The 14886-nt window shown below is 41.5% G+C and overlaps 1 protein-coding gene across 1 annotated transcript in view; it reads right to left on the bottom strand.

Moving 5' to 3' along the window:
* LOC122553728 (formin) overlaps positions 1–14050 on the bottom strand; it is a 341853-nt gene extending 327803 nt beyond the window's left edge. Inside the window, exons 1-2 of the mRNA XM_043697991.2 lie at positions 11745–14050; positions 966–1080 (exon numbers count right to left, since the gene is read on the bottom strand). Of these exons, the coding sequence (XP_043553926.2) occupies positions 966–1080; positions 11745–13184 (1555 nt within the window). The 5' untranslated portion in view covers positions 13185–14050. The remainder of the gene's footprint in view (positions 1–965; positions 1081–11744) is intronic.
* Between the last annotated feature and the right edge of the window lie 836 nt (positions 14051–14886).

Genomic DNA, 14886 nt, shown 5'->3' with positions numbered 1-14886 from the left:
GCACATTCTTCCTGGTACACCGGTTTCCTTGCACAGTACAAATATGTACGGGTTAGATGGATTGGCATTGTTAACTTTCCCATTGTGTCTAGGGATGTGCAGGCTAGGTGGGTTAGCCATGGGAAATTCAGGGTAATAATGATAGGGAGGGGGATGTGTCTGGGTGGGATGCACTCCGGAGGGTTGGTGTGGATTCGATGGGCCAAAAGGCCTGCTTCCATACTGTAGAAATTCTATGATTAGAAAGGAAAACATTTTCCCTCAACTTTCCTCTTAGCTTATTGACCAAGATAAAATGTCCCTTCCAATCCACTGTATCAATACCTCTCATAATCTTATACATTTCTATCAAGTCCTTTCTCAACCTTTGCTGATCCACGGAATACAATCCCAGCATATCGGATTTTTCCTCATATGACAGCCTCTCCAGCCCAGGTAGCATCCTGGAAAATCTCGTCTGCAACTTCTCCAGTGCAATCACATCTTTTGCTGAACATGATTTCCTTCTGGTCACATTTGCTGACATTTAAAGCACAGAAAAATTAAACGTTTAAAATTAAGGACCTAATTACCTGTGTGGCTATTGTACAAAATAAAAGAAAAAGTAACAGCTTCACCACAAGGTTAATCTGCTACATGATAGCAGTTCATCAACTATACATTGAAAGCTTTTAGTCAATGAGCTTCATGTTTCTGATCACAAAAGTTCAACTCCCCTTCTACTTACTTTTATATCTTTTCAGATCCAACTCCTGGCTGCTTATTACATTAAGGCTGTGAATGTGAGCAGGACAAAAAAGGTGCATTCCAATGTATAAAATTCACATTTACAGATACGTCACAATGATTCAAAATCATTCAAAACAAATAAGGGTTTAACATGGTAAAACAAATGCATCAGTGCATTTTCTACCTGTTTTCTTAAGGAACACGAAGAGCTGTTCAGTGATTGTATTGATTCCTACCTGCTTCAGTATACTTCAAACCCACTTTCTCTTCCTCATCTTTTGGTTTGGGAGGTGGCCAAATGGCCTGGAGCCGTCCAGGAGTTCGGTCTTCAAATTCTGATGGAGATATATCCTGTGATTAAAATAAAGCAGAACATCAACAAAAACAGGAGTAATAACATGAATATCTAAAAATTGTTCTAATTTCAACCTTATTAATGACATTCTATTATGGCTTATGTCTAGAATAGTCTCTTTCGGGCATAAGCCCTCCTGAAGAAGGGCTTATGCCCGAAACGTCGATTCTCCTGTTCCCTGGATGCTGCCTGACCTGCTGCGCCTTTCCAGCAACACATTTCCAGCTCTGATCTCCAGCATCTGCAGACCTCACTTTCTCCTCTCTTTGTGGAATATCTATCTTCCACTTTGATCCCTTCCATTTTTATTGTAAAGACAAATTTCATTAATGCAATCAGTTTTTGATTATTGGACAAACAGAGATGGAGTCAGCTACTTTACAATTGTCATACTTCTGTTTTCCTGGTCTTTTTGGGTTCCTAACAGCCAGAGAAAAAATGTCAGAACAGGTTACTACAATGCCATGTGCAGTTAAGCACTCTTCCATTATTCTTTAGGTAGATATTCAGATGGTGAAATTTCAATTCTGATTTTTAAGTCTGGAATTCGGACAGACCCACAACAATGTAGCAGAGTCTTAAATGTACTTTGAAATGGCTGAGCATGCCATTCAGTTAGATCATATTGCAATGAAATTGAAGACATGAAACTAGATGAACCGCCAAGATTTAACCAGGTGTCTGGAAACAGCAATAGCAAACTCATCCCTGTTGGGATCCTGTCAACCTCTCCCTTGCCAATGACTGCAGACTCTGCTTGAATTGGGAGAGTTGTCCCACAGTTTAGTTAAGGACCAATCCAACAAAGAATCATGAAATTACAGACAATCAGAATGACTATGCCTAAGACATTGTCGTCATGATTTCTCTGTGCATGTCTGGTCACATTGATTGGCCAGACCCACCAGGAATAATGGCATAGTGGTACACATTCAAGAGGCAGTTGCTCTGGGAATCCTTAACATTGTCTCTGCAGCACATGAAGTCTCATGGCATCAGGTCAAACATGGACAAGGAAAACTACTATCACTTACGAATTGTAATAAGACTTCCTTGCTCCTATATTCTCAGTCCTGGCAAGTGAAGGTAAGAAGCCTACATGGCTTCTTCACCAGCCTGCTTCCTCCACTGACACCTTCAGGATCTATAGACTGGGATAACATGGTCCCTTTGTCCCTCATTACACCATGAATAGCAGGTCCCGGGGAGTATACTCTTCCCTTATTAGACTTCCCAAACTATATCACTCACAGTTATCGGAATTATACTCTGTCTGCTGTTGCTCTGCCCAATTTACCAGCTGATCAATATCAGACTGTTTCCATAATAACCCTTCATCACTTTTTGGCTCTTATTTGTTAACCAGTCTCAGATACAGATTTCCAACTTGAACCCAAGTTGGCAAACTGGATCCAAAATTGGTTAATCAATCCTCATTAATATACCCATCACTGATGCATCTGTCCACAAGACTATTGTTAGAAATAACCATCACATAATCCTTGTGAATACAAAGTCCTGCCTTCACATTGAAGATCCCTTCAGTCTGTTGAGTGACACTACCACTGTGTTAAATGGAACAGATTTTGAACAGAGCTAGCAAAGCTGACCATCCATGAGATGCCGTGAGCCATCAGCAACACTGGAACTGGGTTCAACCACATTCTGTAATCTCAGTCTGGCATAGCCCCTACTCTACCATTACCATCCAGTCAGGGTACCAAAACTAGATCAATGAAGAGTGCTGGAGGGCAGGCCAGGAGCAACACCAGGTGTTCCTAAGATTTAGATGGTACCCTGAAGCCATAACAAATGAGTACTTAAATATGAAAGTGTTAACAGCATATGGTTGGTAGAGCTCAGCAATGCCACAAGAAATGGGTCAGATCTAAGCTCTGCAGTCTCTTCACATCCATTCCTAAATGGTGAAGAACAGTTAAACAACTCACTGGAGGAGGTCTCTATATATATTCACATCCTTAATGATGAGGGAGCTTAGCACATCAGTGCAAAAGCCAAGGCTGAAGCATTTACAACAAGCATCAGCCAGAAGTACTGAGTAAATGTTCCATCTTGGCCTCTTATTAAATTCAAATTTAAGAATGCCAGTCTTCAACCAATTCAGTTCACTCGGTACAATGTCAAGAAATGGCTGAAGGTACTAGATACTGCAAACACAATGGGCCCTGACAACATTCAGTAATAGTTCTGTATTCACAACCCTTTGAGCAAAGATATTAATCTCCAGCATAAATGGTCTACCCTCTATTCTGTAGCAGTGTCTCTGGTTCTAGACTCTCCAACCAAGGAAAATATCTTATGTATCTAGTCTGCCCAGCCTTGTTAGGATTTTATATGTTGAATTAGATCTCCTCTCATCCTTCTAAACTCTAGTAAGTACAGGCCCAGTCAAACCAATCTCTCCACATAGGACATTGCTGCCGTTCCTGAATGTCTTCTGCACCTTCTTTATTACATGTGTGTCCTTTCTTAAATAGGGAGACCAGAACTGTTCACAAGGCATACAAGACTGTGGTTGAAACTTTATTGCTGGAACAGCACAGCAGGTCAGGCAGCATCCAGGGAACAGGAGATTCGACGTTTCGGGCACAGGCCCTTCTTCGATTCCTGAAGAAGGGCCTGTGCCCGAAACGTCGAATCTCCTGTTCCCTGGATGCTGCCTGACCTGCTGTGCTGTTCCAGCAATAAAGTTTCAACTTTGATCTCCAGCATCTGCAGACTCACTTTCTCCATACAAGACTGTGGACCAAGTGCTCCAAAATATTATTAAAATGATTTAATGAAATGAAAACAGAAATTGCTGGAGAAACTCGCAGGTCTGGAAGCATCAGTGGAGAGAAAGCAGAGTCAACATTTTAGTTCCAGCGGCTCTTCTTCGGAATATACAGGATGTACATCTCAACTCAAACGTTCTAACAATGATTGCCAATATATCATTTGCCCTCCTAGCTTGCTATATCTGCATGTCCATTTTCACTGACTGTTATGCAAGGACACTCAGATCCATTTGTACATTCATACTTGCCAAGATATTAAAATAATTTAAATAATACTGTTCCTTACTGCTTTTTGCACAACTTCACATTTCGCCATGTTCTACAACATTGCCACGGAGTTTGCCCATTCACTTAACTGGTTTCAATCTCACTGAACCTCTTTGCGTCCTCCTCACAAATCCACCAAGTATTTTGTCATCAGCAAACTTGGAAAGGTTGCATTTGATTGACTCACCCAGGTCCTTTATATATATTGTGAATAGTTGGGGCCCCAAGCACAGATCTCTGAGTACAACGAGTCACTGTCTGACACCATGGGAAAAAAAAGACTGACTTATTCTCATTTTTGTTTTCCACCCATCAATAAATCTCAATTCACGGAGGTGTATTACCCCGCCCCTCCATCACATGTGCTTTAACTTCGCCCAGTGATCTCTTATGAGACACCTTATCAAAATCCTTCTGAAAATCTCAGATAAAATAATAAATTCAGGATCTAGTACTTTCAGCACAATGAAAAATGTGAAGTCAAATTAAACATATGGACTCAAGAGCAATGTTAATCATGACATTTGACCTCAGTGAATGGACTATATAAAGTTGTTGCAGCTGTTTTCAGTTTAAGCCACAATTGAATGGTGAAGCAGACTCAATGGCTTAATTTCTGCTCCTCAATCTGGTGTTGTTATGGTCTTTATCATTCAGAGCAGAGAGATAAAGAGTGAGTTCTTGTGGAAATGAATTCATAAGGCATCTGCAGGAGTGTATTTGCTTATCTTGTCATTGCAATTATTTTCTCATGCTTTGCATATAGAACCACTTAATACTTTAAGTGGGTGGGGAGGCAGATTAATCTGATTTTACAGTAAAGTTTCCTACCACACCCTCATTTGTGATTTAAATTGACATGTAGTTATATGCCCCAAGAACAGCATGCAAAATATGGTCACACACAATTGTTTCAAGTTGATTTCTGTGCATTGAAACTGAGAATATAGAATAGTCGGAATGGGGCTTGTCTGCATGCATTATGGGAAGAGAAGGAATAAAGAAAATTGGTATGTTTATGGGTCTATGAGAACACTATCCTCCAGGTGCGAGCTGGGTCCAAGGAATAATTCCTACAAAGAAAGCCTAAAGCTTGATTGGTCCTCAATGTGGCCTCATTTAAATTCGGCTGGCATTGACATTCCAGTTTTGGAACTGCTCATTCAGCAGGAGTAAGACGCAACAGATATGTTCATACAGAAAATTTCTGAAATGGAACCCACATGAATTCAGCTTCAGGACCAGCTAGTCCATGCTGAAATGCTTCCTCACACAGTGAAATTGGTTCTTTGCATCACTTTTATTCCTCAGCAAGTAGAATAATTGCAAATATATATCAACCCTATCTTGGTTTTGAGATCTGAGCTCAGCTGGAATGGTCTCCACCCTCACCAAAAAGAAAATACACATAGCAGACACTCCCTGCTTGGATACATTAGCATATCGCGTGTAGAATGAAGCCCTGTGACATAAACTAAACCTGTTCAGTTAAAAGGACACAGGCCTAGTAAAACTACAGCAGTGGCTAAAAACTCTGGATTCAAGTCCAATCAGAAGTTGATGGCTGTGGAAGGAATGCTCATAGTGTGACCAGATCAGTTATTTATCAACCTATTCCAACGCAGCTATGGTAGATGGTAAACAGCCACAAGTTAGCAGCCTGTTTCCTGAAAAATAGGCAGTGAAACCAGATGTAGGCATTTGCTTTGTCTGCATCATCTCAGTCTTGGGAAAACCTCTACATTAGTTATGAAATGAATTGGTCAGATATCCTCTCATTTTTGTTCCAACATTAGTTCTTACTAATGCTGTAGGATGTGGAGTCAAAATTGGATAGTAGATACTGAGAAATAAGAAAGTGATGATCACCTTATTGGGATTGGGCCAGGTGCTGACACGTGGGACTAGATTGGGTTGGGATATCTAGTCGGCATGGACAGGTTGGACCGAAGGGTCTGTTTCCATGCTGTACTTCTCTATGACTCTATCAGGAAAGATGGAAGGAGGACAGAAATTCAATCATGAAGTATAACAGTATGGTTATGATTGGAAAGAAACCAATTAAGTGCAGAATTGATCACAGAATCATAGAATCCCTGGACTGCAGTAAGAAGCCATTCAGCCCATTGAGTCTGCACCAACATTCCAAATACCATCCATCTAGCCCCAACCCTATTCCTATAACCTTGTTGTTACCACAGATAATCCAGCTCGCATACACATCCCTGAACACGACAGAAAGTTTAGCTTGGCCAATCCACCTGACCTTTACATTTCATTACAGTGTGGAAACAGGCCCTTCGGGCCAACAAGTCCACACCGACCCGCCGGAGCGCAACCCACCCATACCCCTACATTTACCCCTTGCCTAACACTACGGGCAATTTAGCATGGCCAATTCACCTGACCCGCACATCTTTGGACTGTGGGAGGAAACCGGAGCACCCGGAGGAAACCCACGCAGACACGGGGAGAACGTGCAAACTCCACACAGTCAGTCGCCTGAGGCGGGAATTGAACCCGGGTCTCAGGCACTGTGAGGCAGCAGTGCTAACCACTGTGCCACCGTGCCGCCCAGCACACCCGTGCCGACCTTCACACCTTTGGAATTGCAAGTGAGGATAGGCATTTCTATCGCAGAACCAGGTTTTATAAAAGGCAAATGTAATAGCATCTGCAAATTCCACAGGATGTAAAAGGAGTTTGCCTGTACCAGCATTTAGGGTATGGGACATGTGAAAATTAAAACAATTGTTTTTTGGATCATTGGAAGCTCTTCTGGGGTAGATATGACCTGTACAAGAAGGACGGATTGTACCTAAATTGAAAGGGGACTAACATACTGGCAGGGAGATTTGCTATAGCTGCTCAGGAGGATTTAAACTAGTAAGGTGGGGCTGGGGCTGGGGGAAAGAGGTGAGACCCAGGGAGATAGTGAGGAAAGAGATCAATCGGAGATTGGTACACTTGAAAACAAAGGCGAATCAAACAGTCAGGGCAGGCAGGGACAAAGCAGAGAACAAGGTAGGACACTGATAATAAAAAAAACTGTATTTATTTCAATGCAAGAGGCCTGACAGGGAAGGGAGATGAACTCAGGGCATAGTTAGGAACATGGGACTGGGATATCATAGCAAGTACAGAAACATGGCTCAAGGATGGACAGGACTGGCAGCTTAATGTTCCAGGATACAAATGCTACAGGAAGGATAGAAAGGGAGGCAAGAGAGGAGAGGGAGTGGCATTTTTGATAGGGGATAGCAATACAGCTGTACTGAGGGAGGATATTCCTGGAAATACATCCAAGCAAGTTATTTGGGTGGAACTGAGAAATAAGAAAGGGATGATCACCTTATTGGGATTGTATTATAGACCCCCTAATAGTCAGAGGGAAATTGAGAAACAAACTTGTAAGGAGATCTCAGCTATCTGTAAGAATAATAGGGTAGTTATGGAAGGGGATTTTAACTTTCCAAACATCGACTGGGACTGCCACAGTGTTAAGTGTGTTCAATAAAATCTTCTGATTCAGTATGTGGATGTACCTGCTAGAGAAGGTGCAAAACTTGACCTACTCTTGGAAAATAAGGCAGGGCAGGTGACTGAAGTGTGAATGGAGGAGCACTTTGGGGCCAGCGACCATAATTCTATTCGTTTTAAAATAGTGATGGAAAAAAGGATAGACCAAATCTAAAAGTTGAAGTTCTAAACTGAAGAAAGGCCAATTTTGATGGTATTAGGCAAGAACTTTCAAAAGCTGATTGGGGGGCAGATGTTCGCAGGTAAAGGGACGGCTGGAAAATGGGAAGCCTTCAGAAATGAGATAACGAGAGTCCAGAGAAAGTATATTCCTGTTAGTGTGAAAGGAAAGACTGGTAGGTATAGGGAATGCTGGATGACTAAAGAAATTGAGGGTTTGCTTAAGAAAAAGAAGGAAGCATATGTCAGATAGAGACAGGATAGATCAAGTGAATCCTTAGAGTGTAGAGGCAGTAGGAGTACACTTAAGAGGGAAATCAGGAGAGCAAAAAGGGGACATGGGATAGCTTTGGCAAATAGAATTAAGGAGAATCCAAAGGGTTTTTCACAAATCTGTTAAGGACAAAACGGTAAGTAGCGAAAGAATAGGGCTCCTCAAAGATCAACAAGGTGGCCTTTGTGTGGAGTCACAGAAGATGGGGGAGATACTAAACGAGTATTTTGCATCAGTCTTTACTGTGGAAAAACACATGGAAGATATCGAATGTAGGGAAATAGATGGTGACATCTTGAAATACGTCCATATTACAGAGGAGGAAGTGCTGGATGTCTTGAAACGTATAAAGCTGGATAAATCCCCAGGACCTGATCAGGTGTACCCTAGAACTCTGTGGGAAGCGAGAGAAGTGATTGTTGGGCTTTTTGCTAAGATATTTGTATCCTTGATAGTCACAGGTGAGGTGTCGGAAGACTGGAGGTTGGCTAACGTGGTGCCACTGTTTAAGAAGGGTGGTAAGGACAGGCCAGGAACTATAGGCCAGTGATCCTGACGTCTGAGTTGGGCAAGCTGTTGGAGGGAATCCTAAGGGAAAGCATGTACATTTATTTGGAAAGGCAAGGACTGATTAGGGATAGTCAACATGAATTTGTACATGGAAAATGATGTCTCACAAACTTGATTGAGTTTTTTGAAGTAACAGAGAGGATTGATAAGGGCAGAGTGGTAGATATGATCTACATGGACTTCAATAAGGCGTTTGACAAGGTTCCCTATGGGAGACTGATTAGAAAGGTTAGATCGCATGGAATACAGCGAGAACTAGCTATTTGTATACAGAACTGGCTCAAAGGTAGAAGACAGAGGGTGTTGGTGGAGGGTTGTTTTTCAGACTGGAGGCCTGTGACTAGTGGAGTGCCATAAAGATCGCTACTGGGTCCACTACGTTTCATCATTTATATAAATGATTTCCATTGAGCATAAGAGGTATAGTTAGTAAGTTTGCAGGTGACACCAAAATTGGAGGTGTAGTGGACAGCGAAGAGGGTTACCTCAGATTACAACAGGATCTTGACCAGATGGGTCAATGGGCTATGAAGTGGCAGATGGAGTTTAATTCAGATAAATGTGGTGCTGCATTTTGGGAAAGCAAATCTTAGCAGGCTTTATACACTTAATGGTAAGGTCCTAGGGAGTGTTGCGGAACAAAGAGACCTTGCAGTGCAGGTTCATAGCTCCTTGAAAGTGGAGTCACAGGTAAATAGGATAGTGAAAAAGGCGTTTGGTATGCTTTCCTTTATTGGTCACAGTATTGAATATAGGAGTTGGGAGGTCATGTTGTGGTTGTACAGGACATTGGTTAGGCCACTGTTGGAATATTGCATGCAGTGCTGGTCTCCTTCCTATCGGAAAGATGTTGTGAAACCTGAAAGAGTTCAGAAAAGATTTACAAGGATGTTGCCAGGGTTGGAGGATTTGAGCTATAGGGAGAGGCTGAACATGCTGGGGCTGTTTTCCCTTGAGCGTTGGAGGCTGAGGGGTGACCCCATAGAGGTTTATAAAATCATGAGGAGCATGGATTGGATAAATAGACAATGTCTTTTCCCTGGGGTGGGGAAGTCCAGAACTAGGGAGCATAGGTTTAGGGTGAGAGGGGAAAGATATAAAAGAGACCTAAGGGGAAACCTTTTCACGCAGAGTGTGGTACGTGCATGGAATGAGCTGCCAGATGAAGTACAATTGCAAAGTTTAAAGAAATCTGAATGGGTATATGAATAGGAAGGGTTTGGAGGGATATGGGTTGGGTGCTGCCAGGTGGGACTAGATTGGGTCGGGATATCTCGTTGGCATGGACAAGTTGGACCGAAGGGTTTGTTTCCATGCTGTACATCTCTATGACTCTATGTTCCCACCCACCTCCATACTCAATATTACATCTAGAGAAGTAACATCAGCAAATGTTCTCTTTCTTTCTTCTCGATTATCCTTGTTTACCAGCCTCCAAACCCCAGCTGGCAGTTCTTTCCTGCTGCACCTCCTTCATCTCTGATCTGAAATAATCTGTTTCTCTCCTGATACACACTCTACCAACAGTTCCTGTTAATTCTCCATTAAGTCTTCATTCAAAGATTACATTTTGTGCTACAGAGAGGAGGTCCTGAATTCCAAAAAGACTGGAATACAGTAGTGCAACGATGAGTCAGCAGCCAGCATACAAAGGACAAGCATCAGCAGATTCAGTGCATCGGATTTGCAGCCATATCTCTGAGGCTAGTCAGCTAATTAGCTAAGGCAACTTCAACGCCTGGATTAGCGACTGATTTTACAATGACAGCTGTGCCACTGTTTCAGATTGAAAAAGACCGAAAATGTAACATCCAATTCAAACCATGTCACATTGTAAAAAAGCAAACATTCAACTTAAGAATTTGTTATTTTGCTATCTTAAAAATGATGTCAATGAACCAATACTCAGATAATGATGACTTAAAAAAATATTGGAAGCAGTATTTTCAATAGAAAATGACTGACCACTCTCACCTCAATCATGATCTTTCTAAGTTAAGAACGGTTTCCTTGTGTGTATATGTGTATGTGTGTATATATCTCTCTCAAGGGGGTGAAGGGATGGGACATTTATTGGTGACCTCCTTTTGACATCAGGTGCCCCAGCCCTCTCTCTGATATCTGAGCCCCCAGGTGCTTCCTCTCTGGCTGCCCGACAAATTATAACCCCTACTACCATCTCCCCACCCCTTTAAGCATTCACTTCCTAAACCAGCCTCGGACTAACTTGGTCTAGTGTGGGTTCCTCAGATTCTGGATACTGCTCATGGTCTCAACAGTAGCCATTGTTGCCAGCGGGGCCACAAAGCTGCCAACCAATATGGGGAGCAAGTCTCACCTCCAGCCTTGTTCCCAAATAAATTATCTGGTAAAGGGGTGGTGAACACCTTCAGTTGAAAAATTTCTGTTCCCATCTTTCCAAAAGCCAAATATTCATACATTTACGACCCATAGCAATTAAGGTACAACAACAAATCATACAACCAATACTACAGAAGCTCTACATTTTTATTTTACAATATTTTTTCCAGAGAATACCAATTAATAAAACAAACTGTTGAATTTGCTCTGCACTCACAACTGAGATTAAATTACACACCAGAAACCTAGGCTGAAACTCTACTGAGGTAATGTTACACGGTCAGGGGTGTAGTCTTTCAGATGAAACATAAAAGTTGAGACCTCCTCTCCAGATGCATGTAAAAGATACCACCATATTGAACAGCAGGGGTGGTCCCTGCATATTTATCCCTCAGACCAACACTGTCATCACAGATCATTAGGTCATTATCACAATATTGTTTTTGGGACTTACAGCAAGCCATGCTGGCTGCTTTATTTCCAATGTTTTAACAGTGACATCAGTTTGAAACTACTTTACTGGCTGCAATGATGTAGCACATCCAGATCTCATGAAAAGTGTTTTCTATAATACGGATGTTTTTCTTTCAAAGAAAACACTAAAACATTTTAAATTATTCAGTAATTGATTGTAACACAGTCTGAAACATTTGCTAATACATTATATCTTTATAAATATTTTTCTACATACGGATTTTAATTCTGTAGATCCCAACTGGTGTTTCTGCTCAAATGGTTGTTTTGCGAAAGGCCTTTCAAAAATTGCCCTGAGTGACTCCTTCTCTTGCTTTTTCCTCCTTTTCAAATTTTCCAGTTCTGCTGACTTAGTTGCATCCCTCTTGCTAGGTTTTGCCATAAAGAATGATCTGAAACTCTCCAAAGCAGTCTCAGAAGTAGCAGACTGAGAAGCTACCACTGGTGCCTGCTCTGGTGGCGATGTTTCATTCGTGGTGATGGCGTGTTGAGATTGTTGGCCAGACGTATCCACTTTATCTTCAATTTTTGGGACATCAAAGATTAGCTGACTGAGTTGATCCAAAAAACCAGAATTTGTTTTCAGCTCTGGTGGTTTCCTGTCATCTTTCCTCTTTGGGAAAGATTCTGTTAAGAGTTTGGCTGCAGATTTTTGACCTGGTGTAGTCAACTTTAACATTGCTAAATCCACATCCTTCTGTTTGATCTCCGCAACAGTATCCTTGTCCTCACCTTTAGCACCTTTCTTTAGTAACCGTAATCCACTAAACAGGGGAGGCATTTGAAATGTCCGTTCTGTTTGTGATGGTAGAATTTCTTGATTGGGAACATTGTTAGAGTCAGCAGTTGATGTTGATGATATTAGATCTTTGCTTGACTCCTCCAATGAATTTTGCTCTGTTTCATTGTTTCCATCGTTAGAGGTTTCAGTAAGATCTTTACGGAGTTCCACTTGTGACATTAAATCCTCTTGTGACAATCTGAGTTCAGAAAGTGCCTTTGCCTCATCAGCTACAACAATGTTTTCTTGTTGCTGACTTGACGTAAGCTCATTATCCTTTGGCAGGTTTTGTTCCAAAATGTGCTTTGAATTTTCATCAACTGACAATGGAACCTCAGTCTCATGGATTTGTTGTTCTGCTGATCCAGCTTCTTCCTCTGACTCAGCGTCACTTGTTGTTTGAACAAGAATGACACGTACTGTACCTTCATCTTGGTCCATGCCTGACAGATTTGTGAGAGCGCGGGATTCCAAAGAACTTTCAGGGGCACAGGATTCTTCATTTCCCTTTTCAGTGCTTTCAATCGGAATGTTGAGATCTGTTGATTGGTCCTCGACCACTCTCTCATCAGCTTGCTTTGCTGCCTCTTTCACTTCATCAATAACTTTGTCAGAGACAACTGCAATATCCTTCTCCATATTTCCATCAGATTCATTGGCATCTAAAGATCGAAAGAAAGTCAACCGTGCACCTCTCTGGTCATTGTTTTGCTGTGTTGTTTCCGAGACAGATTTAATCCCGCTCCGTCGTCCCAGGAATGGCATTTTCATTGAAAAAGAAGAAAATAAGGATGCAGAACGCTCTGCTGCTGGTGTTGCTGAATCCTCTGTAGGACCCACTGCAGCACCATTTCCACTGTTTACATTCTCCGTCATTCTGCTGCTACGTATTGATGGTTACTCCCCTCTCCGAAAGTATTTGTCTGGTTAATGAGTTTAGGGCATCTTGTCTATCAACTGCTGACAGATTATCAGATTTATAATTTGTGCAATTGCCAAATCAATGTCTGAAATGAAATTTGATCCTTCTCAATCTGCTCTTAGATCATTGTGTCCTCAGAACCAAAACAAAATCTATATGCACTTACTGCAAGCTGTGTCTTTAAACATATGCAAGCTATTTTCCACACTATAGACCTCTGAAGCTTATATAAAGCTATATTATGTTCCTAACTAAAACAACAAAACTAAAACTTACTTCATCTTAAATCTACTTCAAATTTCTCTTAATATGAAGGCAACTTAATCCAGTTTTTGTGATACAACATTTAAAGATAAACTTGCTCCTCTCAAAATCAGCAGAAAAACTATTCAGCGGAATAACTATGAGAAGGCCTGAATTTGTAAAGTAAACTCAAAACTGTCAGAATCCAAGTCAGCGAATGCTCGAGCGCAATGCCAAACCAGGGATAAACTTCAGAAAACATCTTTCCTGTGCTTTCTCCAGTCTCTCGACTTTCTTTACAGGCATTCCGGAACCAGAAATCTCGGGAGGCTACGACTGAACAGGCTTCTACAAGTATCCCAAACAGCCATCAGTTTTCCGGCATAGTAAAGGTGTTGTTCAACAGGCCTGAAAAGACAAGATGACTCTTCACTCAGGGGAATGCAGTTGGAAAGTTCTCGAGAGAGAATGAGAGAGTGCAAGTAACTCTCCTCCCCCGGCAGTTCCAGCCCTTCAGCTGTAACGCAGGTTTCCGGCTTTACTGTGAGGCAAGAAAGCCCTCAGCACTGGTTTCATGTTTCTCCTCTGACTCTCAGCTACTTCCGCAGTCCAGGCAGGTACTTATCAAAACACCGCACCCAACATGAACTATGTTAGTAGTGAGTTCACAGACAGTGCGCGTAACTGAGCAACTGTAGTGTCAGCAATGTAATCAGTATGATACGCACTGCAGTTTAAAAAGGAGAATATGAAATCATTTGTTTCAGCTGGAACTTGGTGAGCAGTTTTTTTTTGCTATAAATAGAATGATCGTCTTACCTAAGAAATCAGAATAAATCATAGTTCAAGTGTAACTAGACGTTCTGGCTTAAAAGTAAATGGGCATAAGATAAGAATGAGTGAGCATTGACCCTAGAAACAAAAAGCAGACAGTGAAGATCAATGGATAAGTAAACGAGCAGTGTACAAATGATCAACGGTGCAATTTTTTTTTCCACACTGACTAAGAGTGGGATGGTTCATGTTTGAAGTATGGGCAGCTCCTGACTTTGTAAATACTTACTGAGTTTGGATGAAAAAAATCAACATCTATTAAGTTTTAAGTTCATGGCTTATACTACAACATTAAAAAAAAATCCCCTAAATTTAAAAACACCTGGTTTTGGGCAAAGTCGTGCACAGAATTTGTTTCAATAAATGCTTTCTGCTCAAAATGCTCTCGGCTGGTTCAAGTTTACTGGTGGATATTTAGTCTTAATGGGATGACAATGTAACCTTGATTACCCAGTATGCTTCTTATCCCAATTTTGGATCACATGTTAAACTTTCCACCTGTTTCTTTCTTCTAAACTGACAAAAATGCAATGGAGAGCTAGAGCCTCATTGTTTATTGACAATAATGATAGGGTGACC

Source organism: Chiloscyllium plagiosum, unplaced genomic scaffold (genome assembly GCF_037043375.1).
Source record: "Chiloscyllium plagiosum isolate Xiang-an unplaced genomic scaffold, Cpla_swu_hap1 HiC_scaffold_8, whole genome shotgun sequence".
NCBI lineage: Eukaryota > Metazoa > Chordata > Chondrichthyes > Orectolobiformes > Hemiscylliidae > Chiloscyllium > Chiloscyllium plagiosum.
This window is presented reverse-complemented; position numbering and strand designations above follow the sequence as displayed.